The sequence below is a fragment of the Panthera pardus genome, unplaced genomic scaffold (assembly GCF_024362965.1).
Source record: "Panthera pardus isolate Hobbes unplaced genomic scaffold, ASM2436296v1 HiC_scaffold_24, whole genome shotgun sequence".
NCBI lineage: Eukaryota > Metazoa > Chordata > Mammalia > Carnivora > Felidae > Panthera > Panthera pardus.
The window spans coordinates 94810795-94832928 of record NW_026526810.1 but is presented as its reverse complement, the minus strand read 5'-3'; the positions used below and the strand labels follow the sequence as shown (position 1 = coordinate 94832928).

The window sequence follows — 22134 nt, the reverse complement described above, 5'->3', positions numbered from 1 at the left end:
AGATTCCAGTGTGGAAGCAGCTCCAGGGCCACCCACCCATCACCTCAGCCACAGGTGACCCTGGCTCCACCTGGCTCCAGTCCTGTCCCACTCTGCTTTGCTGACTGAGCCAAAGCCTACTCAACCTTTACAGCTCTCTCCTTCAGAGCCATGGAGGCCTTTACTCAATCACTTCCCCATCAGCCACTCTCTGGAGGTGACAGCAGTTACAAGGGTTTCTGGTGGGTGCCTGATTTTAAGACTAGTTTTTAGGTCCTCCACAGAGCTTTCTGGGGTCTGATACCTTCCAGCCGCACCCAGCATTACATGATCATAGACCTGAATGTATCCTCACTGACTTAGTAACGATTAGTTATGCCTAGACAAGCGGTGAGAACATTCTAGATAATACCTTCTCCAACAGGAGATACAGTGGGTGGGTGTTGGGTAGAACAAATTCAAAATAAGCGTTCAAGTGTTGCAAAAATGTAAGTTCATAATGTTAAGTGAAGGTGGTCTCTTTTCCGTGGCAGAAAAACAATTTTCTCTCCCTGCTTCTCCTAACAACTAAAAAAACCTTAAACTCTTAACGATTCAATTCACAACATAATTCTCCAATATTACCTCAAAAAGGGAGGAAAAGAAATCTGCAAAACTCAGGTCCCATTTAAGATGCATGTTTTTATTGAAGTTAAAAAAAAAAATTCATAACCAGACAGAAAGAGTAAAGTAGACAAGAATGTTATAATCTGACTATATAATATTCTCTCATTCTTGATGGATCACTAAAATATAACAAAGGATTTTTCTCTATACTAATTTTAAGGTTGTCCAGTTAAACCATTATTTGGTATCTTCAACAGGTTAACCTCTTAACTATTTAGAGTTTCTTCTCAGAAACATTCATATATTATACAGGAAACATTCATAGTTTATTTGGGAAACATTCATATTTTATACAGGATGTACAAATTTAAGATGAGACCAAAAAAAAACCAAAAAACAAAACAAAACAAAAACCCACACAATTGTAGCCGCAACACTATCCTAGCTGCATTGTGGGGATTCTCTTCAGTCAGCTATCCGCGCTATACAACTGGATTTAATAGTGTTATTTACAGAGGGGTCAAAAGCACTCATCTAAGGTAAAGGCGCTCGGGTTTAATGTGCACTTTCACAGCCCTATGAAAACACAACCATTATATACACTGTAAACACCACAGGGCATGAAATCCATCTCCAACCACAAACCTCAATCTCACAGATCAAGCATACACGGGCTAAGGTAAGGTGCCTGACTTTTCCTTTGTAAGCATACTTTTCATCCGAGAGTGCTGCTATTCTTTCCAGAGGACACTATTTACTTATTTCAAATATGGTGCCAGTGCTTGAAAACATTTCTGAAACCCCTTTTTGGGGATCGCCTGCATAGTCTGCAATGAACTCTTCTGAATGTCCTTGATGGTGGCAAGTCTTCGTCGTTTGAGGATGGATTTGATTTGGGAGAATAGGCATAGTTATTCACAGCCAAGTGAATCAAACCGTGGGATACCACCCTGGACCAAATGGGAGGTGCCACTATAAAACAATGAGACCGATTTCCTTGTACAGCTCGTAAAGCAAGAGTTTAAAAATTGCCTGAGCAATGGCAGTCCTGATGGAATACGTACGGATTCGCCTACAGTGACGGCTCTGAGAGGCAACACTCACTCGCATGGTAGCTCTACAGCTCTAGGTGGGGTTCTGCAATCCTAGAAAACCAGTCCTTCTGTCGCCTCTCATGTAGACTTCAGTATTCCTCTTCAGTTTCAGTCCCCTTCGCTTTCTTATGGATTGCCCGATTGAAGCTGTGGCACGCAGGGACCCAGTGATTGTCATGAAGCCCCAGCTTACAGCCAGGGAAGGCTTTCTGAGACCGGTGGCAGCACATCCAGTATCCTGGCCCGTAGGGCAATGCCTGGCAATAGGGCTTGGGGTGCCACCGGCACAGGGACACATCCCCTTTCACGTATTTTTTCTTGCACTGCTTGCAAGGGTCCTCTCTGTATCGTGGATCTCGCACCCAGCGGGAATCTGCTGGCCTGATATTGTAGTATTCAATGATAAACTTGAAATAGCAGCAGGTACACTTAAGAGCCACTAAGCTCTTGGTGGGAAGTAACCTGAAGATTTTCACCATGAGGTGGTGGGGCAGAAAAGCCATGTACTGCTGAGGCTCCAAAAGCTGCTGGATTTTAAACCTGGTCTCCAGAAAGTCATGAGACACTTGCTTCTTCCAACTGGATGCCTCAAGCACCGGTAATGTACTTTCCACAGGAGAGGCTGGCAGGACAAATGAATCAGCTGAAACACTTTTTTCCTCAGTGGTACTGTCACCCTCAGCAGCATCCTGAAGGTGGCCGGCAACGGAAGACTCCCTTGTGCTTTCATTCAACTGGGAACAGTCTGACTGGTGCTGACCAGGTGGCAAAAAAAACAACATCCCTGGAAGTGGGTCTTCACAGGGCTTTAAACTAGAAGGCTGGCCTTGCTCTACCTTGGACACAGTGATACTAATGCACAAAGATTCCTTTCTTCTCTGATCAGGATTTTGGCTAGTAAGCGGCACGAGCTCTCTACTCAGACAATCAACAGCATCTGTGGGCAATTCAATGGCTTGAGGGCAGGTGCCAACAGGAAAAGATGACCCAACAAGTTCTTCTGTCATCTCCACATCATATTTATTGCCATTTTTCAGGGCAGTTTGCTGATCTGGCTCAAATTCTGCACTGTCCATGAGGAAATTCACACTCGCTGGCAACGACGGACAGCCCCGAGGAGCACCGTCCCAGGACTCATCCCCCTTGGGAGAACAATGGTCAGCTCTTGAGGGGCCACAGTCCACAGATACAGACCCCACAGGATTCACCTGAGTGTCTGGTGCCTCCAAGGCCCCTTTGTTTGTTTTGCCTTCATTAGCCTGAGTGCCATTTGCAAGCAACACGCGGCCCACATTTCGACGGAAGCTGTTATTCCTCGAGAGGCTCCCAGGCTCACGCTGGCTCTGCCGCTTCAGGCACTCAGACTCCAGCCTGGCTACCATGTCAAGGACACGGACTGGCTCGCTCTGTGGTTCACCAACCTCAGAATTTCCCCTTTCCGTGGATTCTTCACAAGCTCCTGGGGCAGAAAAGGGCTCCGAGGCTGGGGGCACACTTCTGGATTGCCCAGGAAACTTCACCACAGCAGGTGAGTTAGTGCAGTTTTTCGTACATGTAGCTAGCAGGGCACTGGCTCTTTGCTCGAGGAAGGCAACCATCTGTATGACTGACAGAGGCCTCCCGGCATAGACGCCATCCCCACTGTCACTCACATAATGCACAGAACAGTGCTCAATGCCACACGCAAAGGGCTCAGGCTGGTAGCACCTGCTGTTGACTTCCCTCATCCTTTCCAACTGTATCTTGGCTTTTTTAAGATCTCCTGATTTTTTCCTTCTTTTAGTAGCTCTCCCATCAATATCCCAGGAGCTTTTTATTTTCATAGATCCTATCCTATTGCTACACTGGTGGGCTGCAAAGAATGCAATTTTCTCCTTGGTATTTCCCGGTTTCACAACAGCCCAGATATCAAGCGGCCCTTCCCCTTCTTCACCCTGGTGGATTGTTGCAGACGGTGCATTCTTCTTGGTTTTAACATTCAAGCTGCTCTCTATCGGACTCTTCCCACTCATACTGCACAGAACATTTGGAGAAAGAATCCCAAGAGGCTTTCGAGATGATGCTTTACCAAGAGAGGGTGAAGGAAAGACACTTGGTTTCATGTAGCTAGCTTTGCATTTTTCATCATTTATAGCTTCGTGGTGGCTCATAGGAGTTCTCAAAGTTTCCCTGCTGATTTCCAGAGGTCGCTCTTTCTTCTGGAGTTTCCAGTATGGCTTTAGGTGCATAACAGAGGCTCTACAGGAAAGAAAGACATATTTGATTAAGGTGGTAATTTTGTTTTTAGAAAAGTTTTTTAACATACACTCAGATGGTTCTAGCAAGTAACAGAAACACTGTGTCAGTTCATTAAATCTTAACCGTACCAACTCTTATTTCAGCTAGTTTTTAATGTGACATCAAGACTAACAAGAGCAAAACAACCACTTTCCATGGTATATAGGCCAGAAGATAAACTGGAGAATTTCAGACTGAATAGACAGTGAATTTCAGAAGCTGACATTAGTTAACATTCTATATGTGAAATTAGTCCTTTAAATGTATTTTTTTAATGTAAAGTACTGAAGACTTCCAAGTATAAGGCACAGTATAAAAGGAAAGGATAAAGAACAGTCCAGAATCTCCAGTAGACTGATATGATTTCTAAGTCACCACAGCTTTTTATTGGTTGCAAACCAGTCTATCAAAATGTTGTACCTGCTTTCTAAGCTGGTCCCATACTGTTGAATACTTATAGATGTTTATAATTTTTCACTTGTTTGCTTATGTACTTTGCCCATCTACTAGTCCTGACTTTCTAAATAATCTATTTGTATAAGCTCTTAACTGTTAATTTTCTCCACATACCTTAAATCAAACACAGAACACATAATCCTTATTAAGTCTAAAAACCATTTTGAACTACTGCAGAAAAAACAATGCCTTGTTTTGTCCCCTGACCAGGGCTGGAGATGGGAGCCATCTTAGAAAGAGGATTACATGCAGAGATCTGTGTTCTAGTCGTTGCTATATCATTAACTAGCTAAACATGGTGAGTGTACCTCGGAAAAGTCACTTCCTCTCTGGGTCTGACTTGAAATGTTAACTGAGGAGTTGGAATACTAAATTATCTAATGATCTCATCAATTTTACAACAAAATATCCACTGTTACACAGAACACTGTGTATTGAGAAAAAGTGTTTTGTAGGGATGCCTGGTCTCCTACAAAATAAACCTACAAACTAAAATAAACGTCTGCAGTCACAGGTTGGTGGTACGAGCCCCTCACGGCTAGGCAAATAGAGTTTCCCCACTCTTAATCGTGGGGACACCAGTCTAAGACACACATAGTTTGGCAACTCAACATATACCTTTATCATTTACCTTAAAACATTTAGTGCCTGCAATGTGTCAGCCTCTATGATAACTGCTTTCAGATACTACTTCTAATTGTCAAGGATGAAAAGTGATCATCCAGAACAAATTCACCTTTCAACTCTTAATTCCTTGAGTCTAGGCTCAGCTAAAAGAAGAAACAGGAATATGAATATCTTCTAGCTAAGTAAAGAGAAGTCTTGCATTTAAGACAAAGTACCTTTTCAAAATTATCCTGAAATAGACCAGAATGGTTTCTTGACTATCTTTGGCAATTTCTATCCTAAATCTGTGATGTGCCCCCTTCCTGCATTACAGCATTTTTAATAGCTTTCTATCATTATATTATATAATTTAGTCTTATAAACAGACCCACCCAGAATTCTTCAAAACAAGATGAATACATATGAATAAAATAGGTAAATGAATAAATGACAAATGAATAAAAAGAGGTATATCTAGTGCTAACTTGGTCAACAATTTTCTGGTTTTTCAAATTCCCTTCAGTCCTTTTCTAAGTGAAGGGAGAGAAATGGAGGTTGCTGAAAAATCCAATAAATTCTCACATAATGATCTCATTACAGAGTGTGAATAAATTTAAACTTCAGCAATGTGTGTGCCATTCTGCATTGCACAATATGTTCTCTTCGCCTTCCTCCCACACACATTATTTTAGGTGCTATTATTGATAGACAGGGACATTAAGAAGAAACTAAATGTAGTTACAGAAGGCTTTTGTTTGCACTTATTAACCTATAAAGTCAACTCAAGTGACACACTGCTAATAGGGCTTTAGCAGGACTAAAATAGGAGATGATCCCAGGGAATAGAAGTGAGGAAAGGTACAATCAAGGAAGGAGAAAAGCCATTCGACATCATCAGGGTGACTGCTGGAGGGTAGCGGACAAGTCTGTGGGACCCCTGGAGGAAGCACAATGATGAGGCATGGGCTCTTGTCCCCTAATTAAAGGTGGCCCAGGATATTAACCAACCTCCTTCCTTTGCTGGGTTTGAATGTCCTGAGGCAGAAAACAGAAGAGTGGTGGCAAGAGTAGTAAGTTCAAGTGAGAAACTACGGAAATCTGAATTTGCGTTGAAATCAGTGGTAGACCACGAGGATATGATGCAGGGCACCAGGAGCTCTCCCCCAAAAACCCAAAAGGCAGAAACTTTACATCTCCAACAGATTACACCAGATGGTGGCGCTTTCCCTCCCTCCCACCCCCACCCCCCCCCCCCCCAAACACAGGCACTGTGGAAAGATTCAGCCAGGTTTCCATGGTTGCCAATCTCTTCATCACAATTGTACTTTGAAGTTCACCATAAGAAAGTCTTGCTCTCTTGCAATTAAATAAAATGCTGGGCTATAGCACCTACCTACACGAGTGTTCCATAGACATTCAGAAATATCCTTGTAAAAAATTAAGATCCCTGGGTACAATGAATCAGAATTTCTGGGAATAGATCCAGAATTTCTGAGATCTGTTTTCAACCTTTAGATTTAATTTGGAAGGGATTAAAGGTCATGTGTTAGATCCGATGTACGAGTATCAGTGGGGTCCCAGATTTGGGCTGGGGTGCTGGGACACCAAGAGGGGTGAAGTGGACCTGCCCAAAAAAGCCTTGCAGACAGTCCACACTGAAGCATCTATTTGAACAGCTGGGTAAAGACAGAACCATTTTGTTGTTATTCCATTTAAAGCACAAAACAGGCCAATGGTCTTTTATTGCCAAATTTCCCCTAGAACTCAAACTCCTCAGTTTCTTTGACAATACTTTTTCCCAGCTCTTTTCTCTTCTTCCCCAGCCTTTTAAGTCCATGTTCCTCAGAGTTCCTTATTTTTCTAGACCGTTATTAATCTTAGGCTATACATCTAAGTGCTGTCTTATAGTTCTAACAACCACATACTGATGACTCTCCAGTGGCATGCTCTCCCAAACTTCATATCCTATTGCCTGCTTAGTAGATATATCTGGATGTCAAAAAGAATCTAAAAAATCAAAACAACTAGTTAATGAAAGCAGCAAGTACCTAGCCAACCAAGCCAGAAAGTTGAGTCACTTAAAGATTCCTCCTCCCTGACCCCCATATCCAACCACCAAGTCTCTAAAATGCTCTTCTCTTTATCTCTGGCACAACTGCCCTACTTTCAGCAGCCATCTGATCTCTGCTCCACTACGGGTACATATAGGAAAGCCTAACCTCTTTATCAATGGAATGCAAGGTAGAGCCCACCCAGCCAAGTTATCAGCTTCATTCCTGCTTTGCCCTACCATACTTCACACTTTGGAAGCTTATGCACAGAACCATTACTACTGGACCAGATAGACAGAAGGCCAATCACATCACTTAAGATGCAAATTTTAAAGCAGCCAGAATCCTAAAACTAACATAACAGCTTCTAATTTTTTTTTTTCACACTAACCACCACCCATTTCCTACTATCCATTTATCATCAGAAATTTACTAAACACTCTGGGCTGGATATTACCAGTGCAATTATGAATAAGACATAGTCACTGCCCTTACAGAGACAGAGAAGTCAATAAACAATTACAATGGAATATGATGTGTGTTTATAAAGATAGTATGGGTGCTGAGAGAATCTAAGCAGGGGGACAACATACAGAAGGAAGGGGTGTATGAAGGGACATAAGGGAACCACAAGCACCAAGCTCAGTCTTGAGGGTGTAGAAATAGGTCAGAGAAGCCCTGACCTTCTAAGCTAAGCCCTAAAGGAAGATACACAAGTCCTAAGAGGTTCAAAAGTAGATGATGCTTTTGGGAAACTGAGGTAGGTTAAGAATAATCAGTCTAGCTAAGGTGCTGGGAGTGGAGAGACAACAAGTAAATTAATTAATAAGCAACAACAGACAGGAACTTTAGCTGCTGATTATAAATGGAGGTTGAGGGACAGGTGTCAAGGATGGGTCCTCATCTTATGGCTTCATCAACTGGATGAAAAAAGGTGGCTAAGCAGATTTGGAGCAGGGAAGAGAGACAGTTGGGTTTTAAAAAAGTGTTGCCTGTAAAACAGATATCTAGTAGGCAGACTGACACAGGTATGGTCAAGAAAAATAGGAGGAAAGGAACAAGGCAGTTGCCACAGAACCATTTCAATGAGAAAAACATTTTCTGGATGGAGATTACAGATGTCATTTTCCAAAATTTCACAATGAACATATATTACATATATTACTATTATAAACAGGAAGAATGTTCATAAAAGAACAGTCACTTTTAGACCCTATGGCAAGGTCAATGAATAACTGTGTCCAGTTAGCAATGGAGATCCTTGGTGACTCTGTTGTAAGAACTACAGTGGGTGAGTAGGGCAGAGCCAGAAGTTCATGGTGAAGGAGTAACTGGAAGGTGACAAAGTGAACCTTAGCAACTCCTTCACAAAGCATGGCTGTGATAAAGTCTTTGTACATACCTGCCACCTTAATCCTTTCCAGGAAGAAAGTGACATATAACAATGAATCAATTAAAACTTGCACAACTTTCCTCCAAACAAAAGCCAAAATTCTGTTTTCAAATAATTCCAGTATTCCTTTTAGACTCTAACTTCTGTTTTCAGCTCAAACAAAGCTGGAAAAACCCTCACCTTTAAACACAGTGTACAATCCCAAAATAGAGCCATGGAAGAGAATTTAACTTTGTTTAGAAAAAAAAAAGTGCTTGGATAAATCCCAAAGTTGAAAGAGTCATAGTAACTAACTCTAGACTATGGAGGAGTGAATTTGATCAATGAGGAATCAAATGGCAATATGGGGTCAGAATAGAGGAAAAGGATGAGATTTCTCTTTGTGCTAATAATAGGCTTAGTGCTAATAGGAGGCCTAAAATCAAAGACAGATGCTTGTTTTTTAACTTGTCACTCAGTGTATGGCATTGCCTATCGAAACAGACTAGGAAATAAGTCATTTCCTAAGTTTCTTTCTGCTATGTTAAAGGTACAGGAATGCACTCCAAAAAGGAGTCCACTTAAAAAAAATTTTTTTTAACTTTTATTTATTTTTGAGAGAGAGACAGAGGGTGAGTGGTGGAGGGGCAGAGAGAAAAGACACAGAATTCGAAGCAGGCTCCAGGCTTTGAGCTGTCAGCATAGAGCCCGATGTGGGGCTAGAACCCACAAGCTGTGAGATCATGACCTGAGCTGAAGTCGGATGCTTAACTGACTGAGCCACCCTGGCACCCCAGGAGTCCACTTTTATTAGAATAGTTAAAAGCTCTTCTTCCTTTACAAAAGGCCAGAGGAATTAAAATAGACTAATCCTTGAAAGACCATTCCCATGATACCTTTAGAGGAGTTCAAGTATACAGTAAATAAATTCACTGTTTCTTTAAGAATGTAAAAGCTTAGGCTTAGGTCTTTATCTCCCGGCTGGTGGGCTGGTGGGTTTGAGCCTCTCATCAGGCTCAGTGCTGACAGCTCAGAGACTGGAGCCTGCTTCAGATTCTGTGCCTCCCTCTCTCTATGCCCCTCCCCTACGCACGCACGCGTGCTTGTGTGTGTGTGTGTGTGTGTGTGTGTGCGCGCTCTCTCAAAAATTTTAAAAAAAAATTTTTTTAATCAAAAAAAAAAAAAAAAAAAAAGAATGTAAAAGCTTCCGGAGAACATCTTAAAACCACCTTCTTCACTGAACCATTACAGAAATGACTAGCAACTCCAGCAAAGTATTACATGTATATATAATGAAGTCTTTGTTTTTTCCAAATGAAATAATGGAGCTGTAATGACTTTTGAAGCCCCACAGTGAGATAGTGGTAGCATTAGGATGAGAATTAGGTTAAGAGTCTCCTGGATCTGCACTTTCCTTGTTCAAAGCAAACAAAAATAAAAAACCTAGGCCCAGAGGTGCCTGGCTGTCTCAGTCTATAGAGCATGCAACTCTTGATCTTGGGGTTGTGAGTTCGAGCCCCACACTGAGCATAGAGACTACTTAATAAAAACATATTTTTTTTTAATGATAAAGTGTGCCTAGCATTAAAAAAACACACACACTTGGGGCACTTGGGTGGCTCAGTCAGTTAAGCATATGACTTCGGCTCAGGTCATTATATCTCATTCATGGTTTGTGAGTTCGAGCCCCGCGTCAGGCTCTGTGCTGACAGCTCAAAGCCTGGAGACTGCTTCAGATTCTGTGTCTCCCTATCTCTCTGCCTCTCTTTCTCTCAAAAATAAATAAGTATTTTTTTTTTTTAAACACACACACACAGGCCCAATTATGACACAAATGAGATTAAATAATTCTGACAGCATCTATTCAAAGAGATTTTTCTCTCTCAAACTAGGTCAGTTTTTCTTCAGTGCCACATAAAACCTCTACACATAACTGTGATGAATTAAAGCAGACACACCACATCACATACAAAGCCATACGAATCTGTAAGTATGTAGAAACTACTTCCATGGCTGTTAAAGTAGAAAAAGTGCCAAGACTAGGAGGGTGTGAATACACGTGGAGGCAGAAGATAGTACTTCCCTTCATAATCCTCTAAGCACTGACAGAATGCATCCAACTCCCACTGAACGCCTTAACCAAAATATAAATAAATAAATAAATAAATAAATAAATAAATAAATAAATAAATAAATAAAAATAAACTAAACAAACTGTACATCAGAAAAGACAGTAGTTCTCAAACTGGGCTCCAAAATATTGGGGGAGGGAGTTCACTTCTTTCTTTCAAGGAACATTCTCTAAAGCCATTTCATGGGACCTTGAACCTTTGCCTCAGGAGGGCTGGATTGTTAATTGCACACAACTTAATGGAAAAATCCTTTACTGTCTGTTAAAAGATACTGAGTAATACAGAGACTAGTCTTTGGAAGCACATGCATAGTTTTCCAGAATTCGCTGCTCACGGCTTTCATCATTCTTAGAATTCACAATCTTATTTAAATACAGCACATAGGAGCGCCTGGGTGGCTCAGTCAGTTGGGTGTCCAACTTCAGCTCAGGTCATGATTCACGGTCCGTGAGTTCGAGCCCCGCGTCGGGCTCTGTGCTGACAGCTCAGAGCCTGGAGCCTGTTTCGGATTCTGTGTCTCCCTCTCTCTCTGACCTTCCCCCCATTCATGCTCTGTCTCTCTCTGTCTCAAAAATGAATAAATGTTAAATAAATAAATAAATGAATGAATGAATGAATGAATGAATGAATAAATAAATACAGCACACAGCTCCATCATGATTATCTAATATAGATTCTATACCATGATTAAAGACCAAACAAAGCTAACTTCCCCAAAATAAAAGTTTATGATAAATTTGATGGGCCAATAAAGTATCTAAAACATACTGAAAGGAGTATTACAAGTTGGGAAGGGTAGCCACTACTTTGCTTTTCCATTGTGGTCACAACTGAAGCAACACCTAACAGTTTTACAGCGTACTGCAAAATACTGAATTAGTCATTAATTTACATGGATCCTCTACCCCCTCTTTTCTTGGACTAGGTAGGAAGGGGGACAGGAGGCTAAAGGAAAGAACACTTGCTCAGTCTATTTTGAATTATTAAATAACAGTTGGGGATACAGACAAACTGAAGTATTATGTTTTGTTAAACTTACCATGTTTAAATTAATCCAGTCAACAATGGTTTACAAAGTATTTTCCTATTGTTCCTGTGACATAATGCTAAACACTCACATAACTCTGGCGTATCACAATTTATTGCTACCTAAAACTGATGAGAAATCTACCGTTTTGTAGTTCCCACGAGAAAGAATATCAAAATCCAGCGAAACACACTTAAAAAGTTTAGTCCCCCCAAAATCATTGATATATATTGAAAAGTACATTGAGCATTACCAAGAAAATTTCGCCTCTATAAATTTCAGATACTCAGCATTCCTGTTAAAACCCTCTTGCTTATTTTTCCTATTCTAATATTTCTTAAAGAAAACAAAGGAAAAGAAAATTTCTATCCTCTCGCATAGCAAAATGTCATTCCTTGAGTAAGCTTTTTTTTTTTCACTTTGAAACCAGGCATTCTTCCATATATAAATGTAACATATTTTTAAAAGTTTATTTATTTATTTTGAGAGATAGAGAGCACAGGTGTGAGGGGGTACAGAGAGAGAAAGGAAGAGAGAGAATCCCAATCCCCACTGACAAGGCAGAGCCTAATGCAGGGCTCGAACTCACAAACCAGGAGATCATTAGCCAAGCCAAAACCAAGAATTGGACTCTTACCCAAATGAGCCACCCAGGCACCCCATAAACTTAACATATTTTTTTAATGTTTCCTTATTTATTTTGAGAGAAACAGAAAGAGAGCACGTGCGCAAGCAGGGGAGGGACAGAGGGGAGTGGGGACAGTGGATCTGAAGTGGGCTCTGTGCTGATGGCAGAGAGCCTTACGCAGGGGTTGAACTCACTAACTGTGAGATCATGACCTGAGCCAAAGTTCAATGCTTAACCACCTGAGCCATCCAGGCGCCCCAATTTAACATTATTTTTAAGGCAATATTTTCTTTAAGAGTAATGCAGTACTTTCAAAGAACTGATCAGAGCTTTAACATATAACCTCTTTGACCAAATGTAACTGGAACATAAAAATGTCATCTTTCCTAGGGAATAAACTGTTAAACATTCTAAGGCCAAGGTCAGCCACAAACACAGCTCAAAAATCCATTAGGTACCAAATAATGTTTGATATGAAAAATCAGAGAACAGGGGCATCTGGGTGGCTCAGTTGGTTAAGCAGCTGACTCATGATTTTGGCTCATGTCATGATCTCATGGTTTGTGAGTTCAAGCTCCACAGTGGGCTTTGCACTGAGTATAGAGCCTGCTTCGGATCCTGTCTCCCTCTCTCTGCCCTCCGCCACTTGCTCACTCTCTCAAAAATAAGTGTTAAAAAAAAAAAAAAAAGAACTAATGTAAAAAAATAAAAGAAAAATCAGAGAATAGCATGAAATTCTGAGTGTAAATACAATACCACACTGCACATCTGCCGTGCATGGGGCCTCAATCTTGAGCAAAGTACCAGCTAGCTGGGCACAGGCTGGCCCATTATAGGTACCTGAATTTAAAATAGGTTATTCCTCACAGGAAAGAAGAAAGAGGCAAAAAAGTAAAAATTCAGAGTAACAAATATTAATGCACCAAGCAAAAACAGCTTGCTTGCTGTATCAATGCAGACAAAAGATCTGGCAAATGAAGACTTTGGTCAGCAACCCTGGGTAGGGGTGGAAGGGGTAGGGAAATTACTTCAGAAATAGGACCCAGGGTATTTACCAAAGAAATAAAGCCTGAGCCACAGTCCTGTGCCCAGCTGTTTAGTAATTACTCTTCCTTCTATCACATATCCCCTAGGATCTGTTGAACCAAGACTGAGGTAGCAATCTATGCAATGGCTGTTCAAAGTATTCTTTAAGAATTACCACTTATAAAGAAATGAGGCTTATTGTCAATCGAAACCGGAGAGGTTGCTGTTCTGGAGCCTGTTTTTTGAGTTTACCAAAGCCAATTCAAATCTTGGGAGTTAAGGGGTGCCTGGATGGCTCAGTCAGTTAAGTGTTCAATGCTTGGTTTCAGCTCAGGTCATGATCTCACGGTTCACGAGTTTGAGCCCCACATGGGGCTTTGTGCTGACAGTGAGGAGCCTGTTTGGATTCTGCCCCTCCCCTGCTTGCTCTATTAAAATAAATAAGTAAACTTTAAGAAAGTAAAAATAAATAAATCTTGGGAGTTAAAACAGTATTTCCAGAGTGCCTGAGTGGCTCAGTCACTTAAGCGTCCAACTTCGGCTCAGGTCATGATCTCATAGTTCATGAGTTCGAGCCCCACATTGGGTTCTATGCTGACAGCTCAGAGCCTGGAGCCTGCTTCAGATTCTGTGTCTCCCTCTGTTCCCTTCCCTGCTCATGCTCTCTCTTGCTCTCTCAAAAATAAATATTTAAAATTTTTTAAAAGAAAATGAGTATTTCCAAGGAGTAAATGTGAGAAATCTATATTACCAAAAAAACCCATCAATCATCAGGCACCAAGGAGCCCAAATTGTCATATTACTGGAGAAAAATCACAAACCAGGGCTTATGTACTTGTCTTAAATCTCATATAAAACTTCCTTGAGTACAGAGGGTATGTCTTCACTATTCTGCAGAATTTGACTAACCCATGGCCATCCCATTCTGCAGAATTTGACTAACCCTGGAATTCCTAAAGCCAAACAGGAAAGACAATGGTATACAGACAAGGTATAGAGACCTCTCACTTACACGGTAAACTATGGGCCTTCAGAACCAGCTTTACATAAATGCAGAATTTAACAAGTCGGAGGTTAAAAGAGCTCTTATATGTAAGTCCTATCTTCTGAAATTCCTAGATGTATGTATTTACTTAACATGGTTGTAGTCATATTATATATACAATGTTGTGCTTTTTATCAGAAGTACTGTCCATGTTATTACATGGTCTTGAAACCCATCAAAACTGTTAATGTATAAGTGCCAGAATTTAATAAATATTCCCTCCAATCCTGGAGGTTCTAATGCAACTTTCATGCATGCATTCTCTTATATATTTAAAGGTATGTCCTTAGAAGATTCCCAGAAGTGGAATTTCTGAGTCAGAGTTTGAGTATTTTTATGACTGGGTACATCTTGCTCAATCACTCCCCAAGTAGTGCTAATTTACCCTGGCACTACCAAGAAAATCATGCCAGTTTTATGGGCAAAAGTTGTGTTGTTTAAAGGGAAAGAAAGCAAGCAACGTAGACCTAGAGATAAAAAATAACAAAGAAGTAAGCAGAGAATAATCTGTTTTCACTTCTAGAATAATAATAGCTCTAAAATGTTTACTATGTGCTAGGCACTGTTCAAAGCTCACAACCACCCCACCCCCAAAAAACCTAAGTGCATATTCTTACTAACCCTAATTGCAGGTGAAAAAACCAAAGCAGAGGGAGGTTAAAAAAACTTGCCAAGATCACGCAAGCAAGCACATCAAGAAGCCTGGGTGTGCACAGTCAGGAATCAGAGGCTATCCTCTTACCTAGCACATTATGAAAAGAGGGAGCACAGATGAGGAACACATGGATGAAGACTTCATCAGTAAGCTTAATCTCATTGTCATAAATAAAGACTGAGAAGTCTAACTGTGACAGGAAACAGAATTTGGGTTAAATTTTGGATGTTGAGTTTGATAACCAACTTAAAATTAATCTATTCATTTATTAAATACTTAACTTCCCTTTCAGTGTCAGACTAGACCTTGAGACTTCAGCATGAACAAAACTAACAATTCGTGAACGCATGGCAAACCTAAGAAATCTACACCGATCCTTTAGCTTTTCACTCATTTACAAACTTAAAAGTTTCCCATGTACTGAGTCAAGTTAGCAACAAAGATAGACATCACTAAGATCACTCAAATTTTATTTCTGGCAAAGAGAAACTTAAAAATTTAATGCAAATATGACAGTCTGAGCCACAGGCCTGAGTACAGATGATATTATCAGAGAATAAGGCTGGGTTGGAATGACTGTATACAGAAGAATACACAGGACAATACATACAGATATTATTCTGGTGTTGATTTATAACAGACTTATTTATTTACAACAATTAGTTTCAAAGAAAGAAAAATGGTAGAGAACAGATGAGATAAAATATAACCATAGGCAAGTGGAAAACTATGAAATGATAAAGAGTAAGACCAATATGAATAGGAATATTAATATATATCTAGATTTCAGAGGTCCTACCATCTCTTTCCAGTACTAGACTACATGAAACTATACACAACACTTCGTCATTTCCCCAAAAATGCTTTGAGGCAAAGAGAAATAGTTACCCTTGCTATACTTTTTACTGACACTCAACTACTACTTCATCAGCAGCATATCGGTTTGCTAGAGCTACCATACAAAATACCACTAACTGTGTGGTTTAAACACAGAAAAGTTACTTTTCATAAGTCTGGAGTCTAAAAGTCCAAGATCAAGGGGATGGTGGGTTTGTTTTATTCTGAGGCCTTTCTCCTTGGCTTGCAGAAGGCTGCCTTCTCATGGTGTCCTCACAGGATCTTTCCTCTGGACACACATGCCTTTGGTGTCTTTCTCTTGTGTGCAGAATTCTTTCTTTTAAAGACACCAATCAGATTAAATTAGGGCCCACCCTGTCTACCTTCTTTTAACTTAATCAACCTCTTTAGTTTTTAAGTTTATTTTGAGAGACAGAAAGAGAGAGAGAGAGAGAGAGAGCGAGCATGAGTGGGGGAAGGGCAGAGAGAGATGGAGAAAGAGAATCCCAAGTAGGCTCCACACTGTCAACACATGGAACCTAACGCGAGCCTCCGTCTCATGAACCATGTGATCATGACCTGAGCAGAAATCACAGAGTCTGGATGCTTAATCAACTGAGCCACCCAGGCACCCCTTAATCACCTCTTTAAATGCCAGCTCTCCAAATTCAGTCACATTCCCAGGCACTGGGGATTAGCGCTTCAACATATGCAAAGGGAAGCAGCAGGCAATTCAGCCCCTAACAATGGGGTAAATGTAAGAATTCATGAGTTAAAGCTTAATGTTTTAAGATCATAAAAATAACCAGAAAGCTATTCTGATTTGATCTCCATACAACCCATATTTATTTAAGAGAACATTTCAAATCATTCAAGAGCTCACTACTCCAAATAATTAACACCTGGACAACTGTCTTCTGTAAAACATGTCTGGAAGGGGAAAAATGTTATCACTCCTATTAAAATCTCATTAGTACAAAATACAATGGTTATTATTAACCTTTTTTGCAGCCACTATAAGCCCTTTAAAATTCTGATGAAAGAAAATGGATGCTCCCTGAGGAGGGAGCATGGGGCAAGCTGAGGGCAAAATACAGGCTGGCACCACCCCACCTTCCAGGTGGAATAAGTGTGATAGTCCTCAGACACTCCTGGCTACCCAAGAACAAAGGAAAGGGCTTTAAGCGCTTGCCACGGTAACGTGGGAAACTAAGGCAAATGAAAAATTAAATTCCCTTACTGCCTAGAACCCACTGACAAGTCCTTGAAACCAGCAGTGACCTCCCTCTAGGAGCCCAGCTGTCTCAATGATGACACTTTGCTGGGGGCAAAAGAAGTTTAGCTTAACATTATCCCAACCTTGAGGATCCTGTAAGTCTATTTCCTCTATCTCAACTGCTCCACAATATATGCTGGCAATCATGCTCCAAACTTACGGCCTCCTGATAAACATCTGAAGGGTCTCATGACTGAGGTTTTACTAAACGGTAATAAATGGCATTTCCGTAGCAACACCTAGCCCCTCAAGGTCCTGGAAACCTTGCTTCCAAAATTTCTTAGAGACTTACTCTATCCCTGACCCCCTCCCAACCTGAGGGTATATAATGAGTTACCTGTCATGACCCCAGTGCAGAAGCTCTTCCTGCCCACAGGTCCTGTTCCCATGCTTTAATAAAATCATCTTTTTGCACTAGAGAGGTCTTCAAGAATTCTTTCTTGGTCGTTGGCTCCGGACCCCCCACCACCACCCCCAAACTTCATCACTCCCTGAGGAAAGGACACATAGCCACAAAGTCTGGCATGATTATTGTTTCGGGAGATTCACAAACCACCTCCCTAAAGCTCATCAGGATCCATGGACTCAGGTTAAAGAGCACTGACCTAAAGGACCATTTATATCTAAATTAAAAACTAAGTCTATACCAAAATGGACCAAAACACTTGAAATTGAGATTATCTTGAAAAATACAGGATATACAGTAACCATGTTTATATTTAGCTACTTGCCAAAGGATTGGAAGTAACTACTGATCAACCAAATAATATTAGAATAAATTTTAAGCCTATTAGCCAACACTAAAGGTGGGGAGAGGAGTGAAGAGAGAAGAAACATTACTTCAGAAAGTCTAAACTAAGAAAACCTACTGCAATTCAGCACAAAATCTTAGAATAAAAAAGAGACAAATAACAAGAGGTAGAAATCACTAACAAGTTTCTTGTTTACTGACAGAAGATCCATTATTTTCTACACACCAAAGTCATAGTCAACAAAGATAACATTATGTTGTGAAATTTCAAAACCTGGCTTGTCGTCTTCTCTCTGTATGCCTGACTGCCCTCAAAAAACAGCTTTGGATATGTTCAGACAATTGGGCAAAAGAGAAACTTCTGTTGAATTCACTATTCCACCTAGGGACGTACCTCTGTGGACAATTTTACTAAGGTGTAAACTCCCAAGGATAGGAACACTTGTCTGCCTGATTTACCACTGCGCCTCTGGAGCCTCACTCAAAAATCATTTGTTGAATTCGAATGGATGCTATATTCTAGAGACAGCCTGAATGTGGAAGACAGGCTGAGAATGTAACATCCATATCTACTGTACAAGCAGCTCAAATGGATCACTATAGTTTTGTGTTGGATCCAACACAATACGAAGTGGCAATATGGAGCCCCAGAAAATAAAAGTACTATTTATTAACGAGATTTCTTGTACCATTATTTCTAAAGAGATACCCCAAAAATAACTTGCTGGAGCTCCAGCTGGCAAACTGCTGAAAACCTTGAATTTTCATTTCCTGGTCTAGTACTTCAATTTCCCTTCTATGTCCATTTATATGATCCAAAGTCCAAGTTCATCTGTAAAGCGAACACACAAAATCCCCCAAAGAAAAGTGAAAAACAGGTTTATTCCACTGTAGATGTATCTGAAGAATAAATTCAGCTTCTTGGCTCTGAGCAGTAAGAGAGAAGTCAGCTCACCTCAAAAGCCCTGAGCTTGAACAAGAGCTGAAAAGAGTAAGAAGAAAGGCAGTACAATGTATGAGGGGAAAGAAATTAATTATCTGGTCGCTTTCTGATTTACTGAAGAAAAGCTCCTCTATTAAACTCACCAGATATTCTTATGAGCTTCACTGACCTGGCAAAATCACTAGGTCTTCAACTACTTTCTAGTGCACCAGCTTCAGATGCTTGCTTTAAACGAAATACCAATGAAGAAACTGGGTTTTTTCCCTAAATAAATCCTTTCCAGAAACAAAAATATTATCATATTATAAATATTAGTAGGGGACTATTTGAAAAGTCCTTAAGGACACCAAGTGAGCCCCAGACTCCTTGATAACTCTCAAATGTAAAATATAACAGCTGTGAAATGGGAAAACTGAACAAAATCAGATTACCTTCCAAGCCGCCCTTCTACAGTTATAAGAAAGAAAATTGCACAATTTAAAAACCAAGGTCTTCAGTAAGTAATACCAAAGCTAACTGTACTAAGCAGACATATTTTAGACTTTATTGCTCCTGATTCCAAATCAAGCCCAGAAACAGTTTTAGAAAATTAAATGCCTAAGCTCATTAAAAAGAAAAAAATTACACAAGTAGGTAAAACTTTAAAACAGCAATTTATAGGGGCGCCTGGGTGGCGCAGTCGGTTAAGCGTCTGACTTCAGCCAGGTCACGATCTCGCGGTCCGTGAGTTCGAGCCCCGCGTCAGGCTCTGGGCTGATGGCTCGGAGCCTGGAGCCTGTTTCCGATTCTGTGTCTCCCTCTCTCTCTGCCCCTTCCCCGTTCATGCTCTGTCTCTCTCTGTCCCAAAAATAAATTTAAAAACGTTGAAAAAAAAAAAAATTTAAAAAAACAAACAAACAGCAATTTATAGTATTATACAAGTAGGGAAGTACACACTCATTAGAATGCATATTCACCCCTCATACTTATCTCTAGCTGGGAAAAAACTACTGGTAAGCACTCTAAGACAACTTCCTACCTAGATGAAACACATGGGTCTAAAGTTGCTCTGCAGTAGTCAGCTACCCAATAGAGTATACAGCACATCTCAACACCAAATTATGTACAGTACTATATTTTAATCACTGCTACAAAATCAAAATAAAATACACTTAAAGCCATTAAATGCCTTAAATTAGAATTTTATTTCGGGGGCACCTGGGTGGCTCAGTCTTGGTTTCAATTTAGGTCATGACCTCACGGTTCATGAGATCAAGCCACAGGTCGGGATCTAGGGCACTGACAGTGCAAAGTCTGCTTGGGATTCTCTCCCCCCCCCCCTTTCTGTCCCTCCCCTGCACACTCTCTCTCTTTCAAAATAAATAAATAAACTTTTTTAAAAATGCTCAATCTCTGAAAAAATTATTTAAAAAATTTTTAAATTTTCTGATAGGTTTTGATTCAAAATAAATGGAAGGAATGATAGAAATAGATGTTACAATTTTCTAACTTTTACTGAATTAATGGATCTGGGCAAACCTGAAACACAGCACATGCTCCTGAGAGAGGAAAAGAAGGCATTTAAAAAAAAAAAAAATTCTAATCTGGTCAGTCCTTTAAAGCCAGCTACCAATTTATAGAAAACACAGGAGACAAAAATATATTACACATCTGAGGAATACAAACAGTAAAATCTAGCAGGGAAACTACACTACAGAACAAAATAAGGCTGGTTTCTTCAAGCAAATTCCAAGTTAGAAAGACAGATAGACTGGGGATGGGTGGGGTGTATAGGCGGGGAGGCTATCCCATTAAAATAAACTTAACAAGGAGTGCCTCTTGCTGGCTCAGTCACTAGAGCATGTGACTTCTGACGTCAGGGTCTCCAGTTCAAGCACCATGTTGGGCGTTGAGCCTACTTAAAAAACAAACAAACAAAAAACCCTTAAGAAACCAGCCAAATATAATGGATGCTGAGTCAAATAGACATACTATAAAAATTAATATATATGTGTGTATATATGTATTTTTAAGTCCTTATCTGTTAGATATACATCTTAAAATCTTTTTAGAGTAAGTGATATGATAGTTGAGATTTCCTTCATAACAATACGGGACAGAAGAAATGGTTTGGAGTATAGATCAAATAAGATTGGCCATGAGATGATAAACTGTTAAAGCTGGATATGGCTAAGTGCAGGTTCGTAACTCTATTTCTACATTTTTGTACATAACAGAATTTTCTCATAATTACTGGTTTTTAAAAAGGGGAAATAATTGGAAGCATTTGGAAAACAATGGATGAATAAGCCTGGAAATGTTCATTATACACACACAGGGTGAAGCTGCATACAGTCTGATTTGGAGGAAAATGTGGTGGAGTTCAGTGGTTCCTGGGTAAAACAGCTCCACAGGACTCTTTGTAAGTCCCTCTCCACTAAGCCCCAGGCTATCTGATGTGTCACTCTTTCCGGGTTCAGACACCGGGCACCAACCAATATAAATTCTTCTTGCCCTACTCCACACTAGTTACTAAAAATTGAACAGGAAATAAATTAGAGAACAAAAAAATATATAAAAAAGAGAGACCAAAACAGAATCAAATAAAAAAGAACTAAAAGACAACAGTGATCAAGATCAATCAATCCATTTCTTAATTAAACAGATATGGCTTTCAATTCCCTCATTCTGTGACCTAAATGAGCAGTCTAATTATTAATAACTGAACCTGCCTTATGGATAAGTGCACTTAACTTTCATAACTTTAAAGATAAATATAAACATTTCAATAAATGCATAAGAAATTTTGCTATTTAAAGATACCTCATTGTAAATCCTTTTATAACAATACTCCCCCTCCACATTCACCCATGGGGAAGGGAGAAATGATAGTATTAGTATTAAAATATTAATATTATTAACAACATAGCCATTGATATTTATTAAGCACATATAAACATTAATTTCATCTTCAGGACAACTGTATGAGATATATACAATTATTATTTATTCACATTTCACAAATGTGGAAACTGACCAATTAAAGTGTAATGAATATTTTTAAATAATTGGTTATATAAGCAGTTCATCTTAGAATATTAAATGATGGGTCTTTTTTTTTTTAAGTATTTATTTTGAGAGAGAGCATGAGCAGGGGAGAGGCAGAGAGAGATGGAGAGAGGGAGAATCCCAAGCAGGTTCCATGTGATTAATGCACAGAGCACGACTCAGGGCTCCAACTCAGGAAACCATGAGAACATGACCTGAGCCAAAATCAAGAGTCAGACACTTAACTGACTGAGCCACCCAGGTGCCCCGACAGGTCATTTTTTAAAATGTGCTTTATAACATTTTTAAACAAAGCTGTGTGTGTATACACACATATTGATATAAA

General features: G+C 40.0%; 1 protein-coding gene across 8 annotated transcripts in view; it reads right to left on the bottom strand.

Moving 5' to 3' along the window:
• Positions 1-640: 640 nt before the first annotated feature.
• The window catches only part of FBXO34 (F-box protein 34), an 87867-nt gene continuing 66373 nt past the window's right edge, over positions 641-22134 (bottom strand). For 7 of the 8 annotated variants that reach the window (XM_019451728.2, XM_019451729.2, XM_019451731.2 and 4 more), the window contains one exon: positions 641-3917. In XM_019451728.2, coding sequence (XP_019307273.1) covers positions 1769-3917 — 2149 coding nt within the window. In that variant the 3' untranslated portion in view covers positions 641-1768. Of the gene's footprint in view, positions 3918-16434; positions 16509-22134 lie in introns of those variants that run through there. The other variant, XM_019451733.2, reaches the window with a different exon arrangement.